At 38.1% G+C, this 14,869-nt stretch overlaps 1 protein-coding gene across 1 annotated transcript in view; it reads left to right on the top strand.

The window, feature by feature from the left end:
* The first annotated feature begins 154 nt into the window (after positions 1 to 154).
* The window catches only part of FAM171B (family with sequence similarity 171 member B), a 71,934-nt gene continuing 57,219 nt past the window's right edge, over positions 155 to 14,869 (top strand). The window contains exon 1 of the mRNA XM_010370302.2: positions 155 to 574. Within this exon, the coding sequence (XP_010368604.1) occupies positions 352 to 574 (223 nt within the window). The 5' untranslated portion in view covers positions 155 to 351. The remainder of the gene's footprint in view (positions 575 to 14,869) is intronic.

Here is a 14,869-nt window from a genome sequence, read left to right as displayed (position 1 = left end):
AGCTCCCAGAAGGCCTCCCATTTCGGTTTCCCCTAGGGCCCTCCACCCGGGCTGCAGCCCCAGCATCCGCGTCCTCTCGGAGCAGCCCGGCCCCAGGTGGCTGCCGGGCGCGGGGCCGCGGGCCTGGGCTCGCCCCTCCCCGCGCGTCACATGCGCAAGGATGCAAACTCCCCTTCCCTCCTCCTCCGCCCCCTCCGCCTCCCGGGCCTCTTCCTCCTCCCGGAGAGGGAGTGCTTGGCAGGTTGCGCGAGCGGGAGCGAGCGAGCGGGCGCTGCCGGGAGCCCGCAGCCCTGGCGCCCGCCGCCGCCCGGAGCCCCGCAATATGCCGCCGCGGCCCTCTGGCTCTCGGCCATGGCGAGGCTCTGCCGGCGTGTCCCTTGCACCCTGCTTCTCGGCCTGGCAGCGGTGCTGCTGAAGGCGCGGCTCGTCCCCGCGGCCGCCAGAGCGGAACTCAGTCGCTCCGACCTCAGCCTCATCCAACAGCAGCAGCAGCAGCAACAGCAAAAGCAGCTGGAGGAGGCTGAGGAAGAGAGGCCAGAGGTGCCTGGGGCAACGTCCACCTTGACGGTTCCAGGTAGGTCCTGGCTGCCCAGCCCGGCCTTTCCGTCTCGGCCGGCGATCTCTTAGGGCCTCGCCGGCTTCCTCGCCCCTTCCCTAGCCATTCCCATCCTCGTTCCTGTCACCATCCCTCCCGATCTCTCGCCCCAGACTGGCTACACAGCCTTTGGTCCCTTGATCTGGTGTAGGGAATCTGCTCTTCGGGTAATGAGCTTTCTGGGCAGCTCAGAGCACTGCAGTGGGTTGGAGAGGGGTCGGGAAGGCTGGGGGTGGGTGACTGCCTGGATTGATTATCTTTTTCTTTTCCCTCCCTTCTTCCTGAATTCTACCTTCCGCCCTGGGAATGACTGTACACACACACACGGTTCTTAAATCCCTTAAGCATTTTGTTCTCTATCCTTTTCTCTCCTAAAGACTGAGAAATCTTGCCATGGACACCCACACATCGCTTTTCACCATTTCTCCATGCCTGCTATATGTAAATTTAGCCATGAAGAGAGAAATCTTGATTTATTTTATTATTTATTTCTCTTTCTCCTTACCCCAGGAAGGGTTTAAGGGTTCATCTTATTGCAAAGAATGCTTTTAGTACAGTAAGATGAAGCAAAACAAAATAGGAATTTGTAATTGAAGGAAAGGGAAAAGGAGAGGGGGATACATATAGTGAAGTCTGGAGTGGTATTAGTACAGCAAAAGCCTATCCTTGGAGAGGGAAATCTCCTTACTTGTTAGTAGAACTTAAATGAGGCAGATTCTTGACACTGTTCAATGAAGGTGCAGAAATACGGCTGTGGTATAGGTGTCTGTAACAGTTCTGCAGTTTCTCCCTCTACCCCCATTACAGCTCCATCGGTAAGCAAATGGCTGGATTATCCATGTATATTGCATCTCCCTACCCCCCAACCCACTTCGCTTCCTGGATGTAGATTCTGTCTGCTATTTGGAAAGAAAAAAAGCCTCCAATTTTCTGGCATGAGGGCTTAGATTTTGTGAAACCAAAGTGAATTTTATTATGACGTTTGTTTTTGTTTTAAAATCCTGCCTGGTAACACTATATGAGTGCTGAAAATGAGATTTTAAAGAGTGGAATCAGCATCACGTTTTGTATTGCTTGCTCATCATCAAAAATCAGTACACAGGCATGCCAACTGCGATTCATGACACAGCCAGGATGATTTAATTTATCAGAGTGCTCTGAGCATAGAATGAAATCACCAAAGTGTGCAGGAAAGCATGTGTTTCTGACACCCTCTGAAACCAATTAGTAACACTCAAGTGTGGCTAAAAGTCTTGAAAGGTATAGTGTATGGTGGTTTTCCTACCCAGCTTTTAATAACTGAAAGTGATAACGTGGTTTGGGTGAGGCTACTGTTAGACATGCCGTTCGCTGAACTTAAGGAAATTGGATATATCAGATTGATTGGCCTCATTAATAGAGATATTTCATAAATTCACTATGAAGCAGAAGTCTGGGAGAGTGTTGGTGGGTTTTATGGTTTGCAGTATATTTTTATTTCAATGTACCTTTCAGGAATATTAAATGAGTTTTGACTACTGTAATACATATATGTTGTGATTAGGGTTATGAATAACTGCAATAATATGAAACCTGAATCAAGCATGCAAATTAAAATGTTTGCTTTCTGATATTTGTGAGGGAATATTCTGAAAAAGATGATTGTCTGGGAAATTAGCAGTTTTTGTTTTATTTTCTTATTAGATTGAATAAAGGAACCACACTATTCAATAGATCAAACTAGAACCTGAAAAGTAACTTATGATGATTCTTCTTCCTCAAAAACTCTAATTACCCAAGCCAGTGGCAAACAAGGGAGCAATTCAATTGACTGCTGTTTTAGTTATTGGAATATTGAGTCTTACAATGCAACACAGCTTATAGACAAATGAAGTTAAAATATTCCTTTGAATGCATTGTGATCTCTCCATTGAACTGGTCTTCCTGTTTCAACCTTTGTTTCCCTACTGTCTGTTCTCCTCACACAGCTAGGGATCTTAAAAAAAAAAAAAAAAACATTTAAATAGGATCATTTCTGCTCACAGTCCTCCAATGGCTTCCCGTCTCTCTCATACTAGATGCTCAGGTCGTGAAAATGGCCTACCAGTGTCTAGATCCTTTGTATCCTCCTTTTCTCCCGTCTCCTTTAGCCCTTACCCTAACTCACTCCACTGTAGCCACACTAGTTCTATTTTCTTTAGCTTGCAAGTGGACCCAAGTGTTTGGCCTTTGTGCTTGCCATTTTCTCTGCCTGGAATTCTGGAACTTCACATTTTTCAGGTTTGCTCAAGTGTCTCAGTAACTGAGAGACCTTTTCCTGACCAGGTGTTTAAAATAGTGATCTGCACATCCTTTTTGCTCTTACCGGGATTCATTCTCCTCCATGGTACTCATTATTCTCAGCTGTTCTAATAAGCCTGTTTCCCTTGATAGAACATAAGCTCTGTGAAAGCAGTGGACTTTGTTTTGTTCACTGCTATATTTCTAATATCTCGAAGAGCACCTGGTTGGTACCCATAGACATTCAACCATTTGTTGAATGGATGAATGAATGAATGAATTCACTTTCTCAGTATTCTTCTTCATTGGAGAAACTCTCCATTGGAGTTTAGCAGGGGATTTATAAAAATAAATGTTATGTAGTAAAATTTGTAAGTAGAAATTAGTAAAGTATATAAATTTTGGATCTTTAATTTTAGTTAATATCAGTGTTTATCTTATGCTGACTACAGAAAACTGATTGATACCAGTACTTGGGCCTACTTATTATGTTCTATCAAGAATTTTGGGGTTTTTTTTCTGAGACACGGTTGAGTGCAGTGGCGTGATCATGGCTCAACTCAGTCTCAACCTCCTGGGCACAGCCTCCTGAATAGCTGAAGTACAGGTGCATGCCACTGCGCCCAGCTAATTTTTAATGTTTTTATTTTTTGTAGAGATAGGGTCCTGCTTTGTTGCCCAGGCTAGTCTCAAACTCGGGAACTCTGGGCTCAAGCAATCCTCCCACCTCAGCCTCCCAAAATGTTGGGTTTACAAGCATGAACCATAATTCTTTACCTGAGTATACTTAATCCTCTTATGACCTAGGAGGATTTTAACATATTATACCTTTAAGTAGCTGTGATTGAGCTTGAGTTCATTCTTTACGTCTGTATGATGCTTCTGATTCTTTGGACGTACCATATGAAAAACTCTAGGTCTTTTCTCAGGCAAAATTTAGAAAACGAATATGACACATTAAATGACTGATATATGACTAAGCCTTATCAGTCCATAGTAGAGAAGTTCACCATTGCCCTTGCTTAGTATTCTCTGGATTTTATTATTCTAAAAATTTATACCTCTTTATATTTCTGAGAAACAAGAAAGCAAGATGAAACAAAAAAACTTAAATGTGAAAAAATTTTTAAAAATCAACAAATAACATTTCCATGTTCTCATTAACTTACAAAAACACCATCTTCAGAGACCAGTGAAAATAAAGACTAAGGTTGGTATCCATCAAATCAATTGTTTTCTCCAGTTATACAACAGCTCTTATTTCTCCATCTGTACCCGTATTTGTTAGGAATAAATATTTGAGGGTGCTGAGAAGAATTAATTTGGGGGCTAGTGGTGGTTGGTACAACCGTATTATACTCATTCTGATGGCCCATTAGATGGGAGGCATGCTGGGGTTGAGGGTGAGAGGAGCTGGGGAAAAATAATGAGCTCCGTTTAAAATTCTCCATGTGAAGCAGAGACACAGGGGATCTCCAGGGATTATAGAAATGTCTTTTCGGTACAGAGAAAGCTTCTTGAGAGGCATATTTTCATGGTGTGATAATTTTTGATTGCATATTTCAGTGATATCTTTAAATTTTTTATTTTGCAAGATGTTAAATATATAGAAAGTAAACAGGATAGTTTAATAAAAGCCTATACCTGTCACCCAACTTTAACAATGGTCAAAATTCTGCCATTGTTGTTTCACCCATATTTCTACCTGTTTCCACTATGTGGGATTTGTTTTTAATTTTTAATTTTTATGGGAACATAGTAGGTGTATATACTTAAGGGCTACATGAGATATTTTGATACAGGCATAAAATGAATAATTATCACATCAGGGTAAATGAGGTGTTGATCACCTCAAACATTTATCTTTTGTGTTGTAAACATTCCAGTTACACTTTCAGTTATGTTAAAATATACAATAAGTTATTGTTTATTACAGTTACCCTGTTGTGCTATCAAGTAGTAGATCTTATTCATTCTGACTATATTTTTATACTCGTTAACAATCCCCACTTTTTCTCCCCTCCCAATACCCTTCCTAGCCTCTGATAACCATCATTCTAATCTCTATCTCCATGAGTTTAATGGTTTTACATTTTAGTTTCCACAAATGAGTAAGAATATGCAAGGTTGGTCTGTGCCTGGCTTATTTCACTTAATATTCTCCTGTTCCATTCATGTTGTTGCAAATGAGAGGATCTGATCCTTTTTAATGGTTTAATAGTACTCCATTGTGTATATGTATCACGTTTTCTTTATCCATTATCTGTTAATGGACACTTAGGTTGCTTCCAAATCTTGGCGATTGTGAATAGTGCTGCAATAAACATGGCAGTACAGATATCTCTTCAATATACTGATTTGCTTTCTTTGGGGTATATACCTAACAGCGGTATTGCTGAATCATATGGTACCTCTATTTTTAATTTTTTGAGGAACCTCCTACTATTTTCCGTAGTGATTGTACTAATTTACATTCCCACCAGTGGTGTACAAGGGTTTCTTTTTCTCCACATCCTCATCAGCATTTCTTATTGCCTGTCTTTGGATAAAAGCCATTTTAACTGGATGAGATGAGATATCATTGTAGTTTTGATTTGCATTTCTCTGATGATCAGTGATATTGAGCACCTTTTCATATACCTGTTTGCCATTTGTATGTTTTCTTTTGGGAAATGTCTATGTATATCTTTTGCCTACTTTTAAATAGGATTATTGGATTTTTTGCATATTGAATTGTTTGAGTTCCTTATATATTCTGGTTATGAATCCTTTGTCAGATGGATAGTTGGCAGATATTTTCTCCCATTCTATGGGTTATCTCTTCACTTTGTTAATTGTTTCCTTTGCAGATGCTTTTGATGTGATCTCATTTATCCATTTTTGCTTTGGTTGCCTGTGCTTATAGGGTATTACTCAATAAATCTTGGTGCAGACCAACGTCCTGGAAAATTTCCCCAGTGTTTTTTTGTGGTAGCTTCATAGTTTGTGGTCTTAGATTTAAATCTTTAATCCATTTTGATTTTATTTTTGTATATGGTGAGGGATAGGGGTCTAGTTTTATTCTTCTGCATAAGGATATCCAGTTTTCCCAGCACTATTTATTGAATAGACTGTCCTTTCACTAATGTATGTTCTTGGCAACTTGGTTGAAAATGAACTCACCGTAGATGAATAGATTTATTTTGGGTTCTCTATTCTGTTCCATTGGTCTCTGTGTCTGTTTTTATGCCAGTTACAATGCTGTTTTAGTTACTATGGCTCTGCAGTATAATTTCAAGTCCGGCAATGTGATTTCTCCAATTTTTTTTTTTTTTTAAAGCTCAGGATGGCCTTGGCTATTTGGAGCTTTTTGTAGTTCCACATAAATTTTAGGATTTTTTTTTTATTCTATTTCTGTGAAGTATGCCATTGGCATTTTGATAGAGATTCCATTGAATCTGTAAACTGCTTTGGGTAGTATGGACTGGGGCGTTTTTTTTTTTTTTTCTTAATAGGTCCTTTTAGAGGTAAAATGTACATATATGAATTGTACATATTTTACTGTACACTCTTGACAAATAGATATACCCATGTAAACATCACCGTATTGAGATATAGATGTTTATATCACCTTAGAAAGTTTCCTCATAGCCCCTTCCTAGGGAATTCCTGTCCCTCACCTGGCGATGTCTGCTGTGTTGATTTTGTTTTCATCATAGATTAATTTTGCATTTTATAGAATTTCACAAAATGGAATCAAATAGCATGTGTCCAGCTTCTTTAGCTTAGTATAATTTCCATAGATTTTATTCATTTTGTAGCACATTTAGCAGTTTATTCCTTTTTATTGCTGAATAGTATTCCATTGTATGAATTACCACAGATCAGTTTATTGATTTTTCTGTTGATGAGTATTTGGGTTGTTTCCAGTTTTAGCTATTCTGAATGAAGCTGCTACATTCTTATACAAATCTTTGTGTGTACATGTTTTCATATCTGTTGGATAAATGCCTAGGAGTGGAATTGCTTGACCAACTGATAAACTTTTGAAGTGAAAAATGTTTTTGTTCCCCAATATTCTATGTAGGTGGAACTTACCTCTCTTAAGATGATTATTTAAAAATAATGAAATGTAATGTATAGTATTACTGTATGCTTTTTCTTAAAATAACTTAATTTAAACTTCTTTTTAACTTTTTTTTTTTTTCATACAGACTTTTGCTCTGTTGCCCAGACTGGAATGTAGTGGTGCAATCTCAGCGCACTGCAATCTCTGCCTCCCAGGTTCAAGTGATTCTCCTGCCTTAACCTCCTAAATAGCTGGGATTACAGGTGCCTGCCACCATGCCTGGCTAATTTGTGTATTTTTTTTAGTAGAGACGGGGTTTCGCCATGTTCACCAAGCTGTTCTTGAACTCCTGACCTCAGGTGATCTGCCCACCCCAGCCTCCCAAAGTGCTGGGATTACAGATGTGAGCTACCGTACCTGGCTAACTTTATTTTTTAATTGTATAGGTTATAACAACAGAATATTTTAATAGGCTTATACATAGTGAAATAATTACTATAGTCAAGCAAACTAACATATCCATCCTCTCACATAGTTACCTTTTTTGGTGTGATAACAACACCAAAACCTACTCTCACCAAATTTCCAGTATACAGTACAATATTCTAACTATAGTCCTCATGCTGTACCTTAGGTCTTTAGACTTACTCATCTTACATATCTGCTACTTTGCACTTTTTGTCCTACATCTCACCATTTTCTCCTGCCCTTGGTAGCCACTTAAATCTCCCATCCATGAAAGCACTTATTTACTTACTTTTTTCTGTTCAAGGAATTTGAAAAATCAACAGGAAAAGTGGGATTCGAAATAACCAAGTTATCATGCCTCAAAGGCCATATTCCCAGATGGGGTAATAATGATTTCTTTCCAGGATTTTAATAACCAAAAGGAGTTGTTATTTCTTGGTGTTGATAACACATATGTTATTGTGTTGAATTTGAGTCCAGTTTGTTTTAGTAGCAGCTTTATAGTGTTCTTAATGTGAGTAAGTAGAAACTGTACCAATTATTTTTCTGCAATAAAGCTCTTCCCCCAAGTATATAAATATTGAACTTGATTCTCTCTCAATGTCTGCCTGACTAGGTTAGCTCTGGTATTGTTGTCATTCATTTACTTGGCTTAGTGTAATGTTTCTTAATTTCCTTTTGCCCAAGTTGCCTTAGCTAGGAAATGGATACACTATTTTCCATTTGCTGTTGGTAAAGTTTGCTTTGAAATACTTATCTGGAAGAGTCTAAAACCATGAAAGATATGTGTGGTAGTAAAATGCAGTCCTGCATTATTGAACAACAAGGACATTTTCTGAAATATGCGTCATTAGGTGATTGTCATTCTGTGAGCATCATAGAGTGTACTTACACAAACCTAAATGGTATAGGCGACTACACACCTAGACAATATGTTATAGCCTATCACTCCTAGGCAACAAATCTGTACAGCATATGACTCTACTGAATACTGTAGGCACTTGTAACACAATTTTAACTACTTGTGTATCTAAACATAGAAAAGGCAAAGTAAAAATGGTATTATACTCTTATGGGACCAACACTGTCATATATGTGGCCTGTTGACCAAAACATTAATTGCTATATAACTGTGTAAGCGTTAAGAAAACAGCTCTGTTTGCTTTGAAGATTCTGTTTGGAGATGCCTCTTTAATTGGCCTTTTGCATCAGCACAATTCACATGTCCAAGACATATCAGGTTCTGTGCCATTTAATTTTTTTTTCTTTTATGATTGTTCGTGTCACAATGACTAGGCTATATTCTTACATTCTTGTTAATAATGCCTGTGAATATAAGTCCAGTTTATTTGGGCCTAAAATGAGTGAGTGATTGAGAGTGCCATTTCATGTAGGGCAGCGAGTGTCAGGGAAATGGTAATCACCTTCCATCATTATTAATGTGTCAAATATGCCTCAGGGACCTAGTGAACCACAATTATAGCATGCTTCAGTCATGTATTACTCTTCAAATCTTGAGCTGATAATGCCAAAGTTCTCCACATTAAGGTTCTATAGCTTACACAGAAAGTAAGATTTAAAATTAATTTCATTTATATGTGACATTTCAATTTCTATTTAATATGCTTTTTTTTTTCGTCAAGCAGATTTCTATATCATAACAATTTAGGGAATAATATAACATTTAAGTTAATATTTCATTTGCCAGTATAATCACTTCTTGTACTTAGTTCAGTTTTGTTCCTGTTCAGTAAAGAAATATCATTTATAAATTATATATATATAGACACAGGATCTCACTCTGTCCCCCAGGCTGGAGTGCAGTGGTGCAGTCCAGTCTCAGCTCACTGCAACCTCCGCCTCCTCGGTTCAAGCAATTACCGTGTCTCAGCCTCCCAAGTAGCTGGGATTACAGGCGTGAGCCACTGTGCCCAGCCAAATTACATATTTTTGATTCACTTGTTGGCTCTGCTGAGATGTAGAACATGTACTTGGCTAAACCAACAGCAATTCATATGTGTGGGTCCAAATGCTAGCTAGTCTTTACGTAAGCAGTTGACCAGTCAACTGGTAGAAATGTTCAGCTTCAACTCATAGCTCATGCTGTGAGGACCTTGGGCTCCAAAGACATTATAAAATTCCATATCCTTTGTCCTTTCTGAAATAAAATAAAACCAGTGTTCACGCTTTTATTCCCACTGACCTATTCCTCTGCTTTTTAATAATAGGAACATGACACAAACAGAAACAGGATGGATAGACAGGTGATTTGTTTTTCTTAATGGATTAACTATAACCAGGAGTTAGAGACAGCAGATGTCCTGGAGTTTGTGACCCATTCCACCCTTGCCTCCTTTCCTGTGTTTTGGGAAAGGGTAAAAATTAAGATGTCAAATTATGGCTCAGTATAATTAAATGAATTAAGTTTCTTTAAAACTTGAAACATGCTGCTAATGTTCTTTGACATTTGCATGAGTAGGGTTTGTTTATGAATGTCTGGGTGACTGAAACAAGATTACCAGAAAAATATCCATTTACTGTAAGAATGAAATAGATGAAGAACATGCTTTTGTGTAAGGGGAAAAATATCACCAAAATAATGGGCATAGTAGAATTTATTTAACTATTTAAGTAAAACAAACCATTCATGGATCAGTGATAAGGGTGTGTCGTGCAAGGGATTATGGTTAATTTGGTTTGTACACCTGAAGTTAAAAAACCCATCTACTTATTTATATTTAAATGAACTGGTACTTTCAAAGTATTTGTATTTAAAGACAAATAACGTCTCTTCATAAAATAAGTACTTCCTGAAGTATATTTTTCAATATATGTGTGCTGTTTAATTCTGGAGGTTTAGCAGAAAAGCTATGACTTAATACTTCTAAAAATTTCACTTTCTTTATATTAATCAGATTTTGACTATAAGCATTATTTTTATAGTATTGTATGAAACAGCTTATCTGATCTAATGCTATTTACAATAAAGCAATGCCTAATATTAATTAAAATATGTAATGATTTTTTTTAAAAACCAAAAGTATTCCCTTCCCAGGTTATACTCATATCTATGCTTTATAATAAACTTTCTTGGAATCATATGCTCTTAGAACTAGAATGAGGTAGAAATGACCATCTCTTATGTTCTTTGCTCTGGCAGTGTTTGAAAAGTGTAAGACATGAGCTAGAAACCCTTAAAAGACATTCTTTTAAGGTAGACACCCTTAAAAGAAATTGTGGTAACACTGGCAGTTACAAAGTCTGATAAAACTATTAAGGATAATTTGCTGATTTCCTTCATAGCAAGTATGACAAGGGTTGAGCTTGTTCATAATCTAAAACTTTTACTACCAACTGCTTCAAGTTCGTGAATCAGAGGAGTCAAAAGAATGTGTATTTTAAAATTGCTTCTGTACCGTAGTATACTATTTCAAATAGGAGAGAAGTCTATGCACTGATAAAGCTTGGCAAATGTAGGATGTGAAGATGTTGGAAGTGAAGACTTTGGAGGCTCAAGAGACGAGAGAGGGAGTCAGGTAAGTCAACAGTCCGTGGAGCAGGAAGGGTCTCCCAAGTAGTGAATCTTTTTTCGCCCGTGTATATGTAAAGGACTCTCATTCCTTTATACCGTTATTGATGCAGGACAGGCAAGCCCCAAAGTGGGGCTTAGCCTGCAAAGGTTCTTGGACTCGCCCAGGAAAGAATTCAGTGGTGAGTCAGTGGTAGAGTAGAAGACAGCAGCTTGATTAAACCATCAGTGTTACGGCTCCTATGGTGTTACAACTTCGTGACTGCTCCTGCAGCACAGAGCTACCCCATAGGCAGAGAGTAGCAGCTCTGGGCAGTTTTGTAGTCATATTTGTACTTCCTTTTAACTACATATACGTTAAAGGATGGTTTATGCAGAGATTTCTAGGGAAGGGTAGTAGCTTTTGGGTTATTGGGTCATTGCCGTGGAAAGGGGCGGCAACTCTGGGTTGTTGCCATGGCACACTAGTGGGCATGTCTTATGGAAAGCTGCTTCTGCCCTGTCCCTGGTTTAGCTAGTTCTCTGTTTGGGGTGTCCAAGTCCTGCCTCCTACCTCATGGCAATGCAGAGGTTCTAGGGAGCCAATAGAAGGGCATAGGGGGTTCCTGGGAACCCTGAATTAATTAGACAATCTGCCATTATCTATTGTTCAATGTGCTTTGAGATTTTCAAAGGCATCTCTGACCCCAGGGGTCAGAAAACCTACCATGGTTAATTAAGGCTTTGTAAGTGGACTCAATAAGAGAACAAAGGTAACATTCAAACTCAAATAACATTTAGACTCAAAAAACATTGTGTTTTCTTAACGTGAAGATTTTTTTGTTGTTGTTATTGTGCAGATATGATGGGTGAAATTAGCAAGCATGACAGCCATATAACCAATCCAACCAGAAGGCTCTAAACCCTTAAAAGATTCGTGATTGCTTAGAATGCATGTATCTCGGTCACTTTTTTCAGCCTTAGTTTCTCCATTCTGTTGGTGGAATGACTGCCAATATGTAATAAATATCTTCTGACAAATCGCATAACTTGGAATTGATTCATATCTAGGTTTTGTTATGTAATAAACAGGTGGGATACCTTATACCTGAAAAAACCCTTTGTTCAGAATCCGTTGGCAGTCAATCCAGAAACTCTGCATTTTGGCTCATGGCTCTTCCACTGAAAAATAGTCACTGAGATTGAGTTAATCTTAATATGGGCTCTGTGATTTTCCAGTCATCTAATTCCCCCAGGCCTGATTATAAACCTCAATCAGTTTTAGCAGATGAGGGCTTACCCTGGTTGTTAGTAATTCCCAAAGAAGGCATTTATAAAAACCTAAACCTTTTCCTCTCAGGACCTAAGCTGTTTTGGGGTCAAAATGGTAATTTCAGTCTACAGTGATTTAAATCTGTAATTTAACTTGCTATTTTTATCACCAATGCTGTTCCAGGATTTTGGAATTAATATCATCTCTAAACTCAGTGAAACCCATATTTTTATTTTTTTGATTCACACTTCTTATGGTATCATTAATAACTGATTACATTGGAAACGCAAGAGACTATGAAGAGTGAGTGGCAGAGAGAATTTCTGTACTTTGAGGACTAGCTCTATCTTACAGAATTTATCTTTCACTTGGAAATCCAAAAGGAGAAATTTGTATCTCAGTACATTCTGATATTCCAAAGATAAATAATAGCATGTGTTGAGCTTGGAAAGCTGCAGCTTTAGAGAACAATCTAGGGCATAGAAATGAAGGTGAAAAAGATATAGACACCCCTTGACAAATCCCAGTCCTGTTGTGGTGATTGTGCTTTCTCTATATAAGGACAGGCTTAAAGATCAGGACGCTATGCAGGGACGGTACATGGGCCCATCATGGCTCTAACAACCTTGGCCCAATTTACTCCCCTTTCTTCTTTATCAATACTCCTTATCAATAGTATAGTAGAAAGTCTATAACTCAAATAATTTGCTCTTCAATAATTACATTATATTGAAAATTATATATTAATATTATAATCATAACACATTTGAAACTATAATATGCATGTCATTAAAATATCCTTACATTCTAAAACATGAAAGTAGAAACAAAATTTATTTTTCTATTTAACATTCTCTGACTCTCTTCTCAGCCTCCTCTCCCCCAGGTGGTCATATCCACTCCAGTTGCTTTAAATATCATCTATATGCTAAGATTCCCCAGAGCTCACTCCTGAATATATCTTCCAATTATTTTGATATCTTTATGTGGCTATATCACAGGTATCACAGTTTAATAATAAACCTAGACTCTTGATTTCCTACCATGCCAGCTAAAATAAATATTTCCTTCCTTACTGTTACTAAAAACCAATAAAGTGCTCCAGCAGCCAGTGAGAGTAGTTGGTGCTGTGCTTGCTACCAGCTCTACACTCCTCTTCATCTATCAGCAAACTCCATTTAGGAGTCTACTTAGTAAATATATTCCTCCTCTGTTAATTTTTCCCCATCTTTACTGCCTCTGCTCTAGCTCAGGTTACTCTTAGCACTAGCTCATATTAGCACATCAACCGGCCTTATGTCCATTCTTGATGCTCTGAAATCCAGACTCCCCAGAAAAGCCTTGGGGATTGTTCCCTACCCTGCCCTCCTATGCTGATTACTATAATGATTATTTTTAAGTACACGTTAGTTACATTGAGAACCAAGTCAAAAATCGTAATGTGACCTGTAAGGCTTTGCATGATTCACTACTGCAGTCTCCACTCCAGCTTCTTTCCCACTTCATCACTGCTCCAGTTCTCTGTACCTTGGGAGTGACAGGTTTTGTGCCTCAGTGCCTTAACACAGGTTGTTTCTCTGGTTTTTAACATCCAACACAGGCACTGCCCATCCCTCACCCCAATTACCTGGATAATTACATTCAAACTTCAGATATTAGCTTAAATACCACTTTTTTAAAAAAAAAAAAAAAAAAAAAAAAAAGGTTTTTCATTGACTTTCCTGTCTAAGCTAGATTCCTCTGTTATGCACTCTCAGAGGCACCTCCTAGTTGTGAAAGGTCTGTAATTAATTGGTGGCTAGGCATCTGTTCCATATTTCCATATTTATCTTTTCCTTTAGTTTGGAAGCCAGATCAGGCCAGGTGTAGTAATTGCTTTGCTTGGGGCTATATCCCTGTATAAATATGTATTGAATGAATAAATTAAGGTCTCCATATAGATAATTATTTGGGTAATTGAATATGTTCTTTCATTCACATGCTTGAGCTGGCTTCTCCAGATTATATAAGAAAAGGATCTTATGTGGGGAAAAGACTGTAGGACCTTAGGACTGAAGTGGTCAAAGTATACAGGTTTTGGATGAAGAGCAATACCTGCTTTGAAAAGCAAAATTTGGCATTTATGCAAATTCAACATATCATATGCCAGTTTATCTATGGGGTTGGTGAGAATATACAAGATTCCTACTAGACTGATTTCACTATTTTTTTTCTTTTTAAACAAAACTCATTGAATATCTATTTGCCAGGCACCATGCACGGTGCCAAATATATAGAAATAAAATACATTGTCACTGCTTGCAGAGAACACTCAGTTGAGACATGGATAAGAAGACCACACATAATAATAATGTGATGAGTATATTTGAGGTATGTATAGGCTACTGCGGAAACAGGTTTGGGGGGAAGTAATTTGGCCTGAGTTTCCCAAAAGAAAGCACACTTAAAGTGAGTCTCAGCATTATGTAGAAAGGAAGAAAAAGGAAATTATTTTAACTTTTGATTGAGATCTATTTTATCTTTCTGTGACAATAATAAAGTGCAGACTTAAGCTCTGACATATTAACAATTATATTAAATATCAGTGATCCAAATGTAGCACTTAAATTACAGATTGGAAGACTGGACAAAAACCAACCAACCAAAAGAAACATAACCCAACAATACGTTGTCTAAAGGAAGCTACTTCAAATATCATGATATACTTAGGCAGAAAAT

The sequence above is a fragment of the Rhinopithecus roxellana genome, chromosome 14, assembly GCF_007565055.1.
Source record: "Rhinopithecus roxellana isolate Shanxi Qingling chromosome 14, ASM756505v1, whole genome shotgun sequence".
In the NCBI taxonomy this organism is placed as follows: Eukaryota; Metazoa; Chordata; class Mammalia; order Primates; family Cercopithecidae; genus Rhinopithecus; species Rhinopithecus roxellana.
The sequence above is the reverse complement of the archived record's forward strand: the minus strand, read 5'-3'. Positions and strand labels throughout refer to the sequence as shown.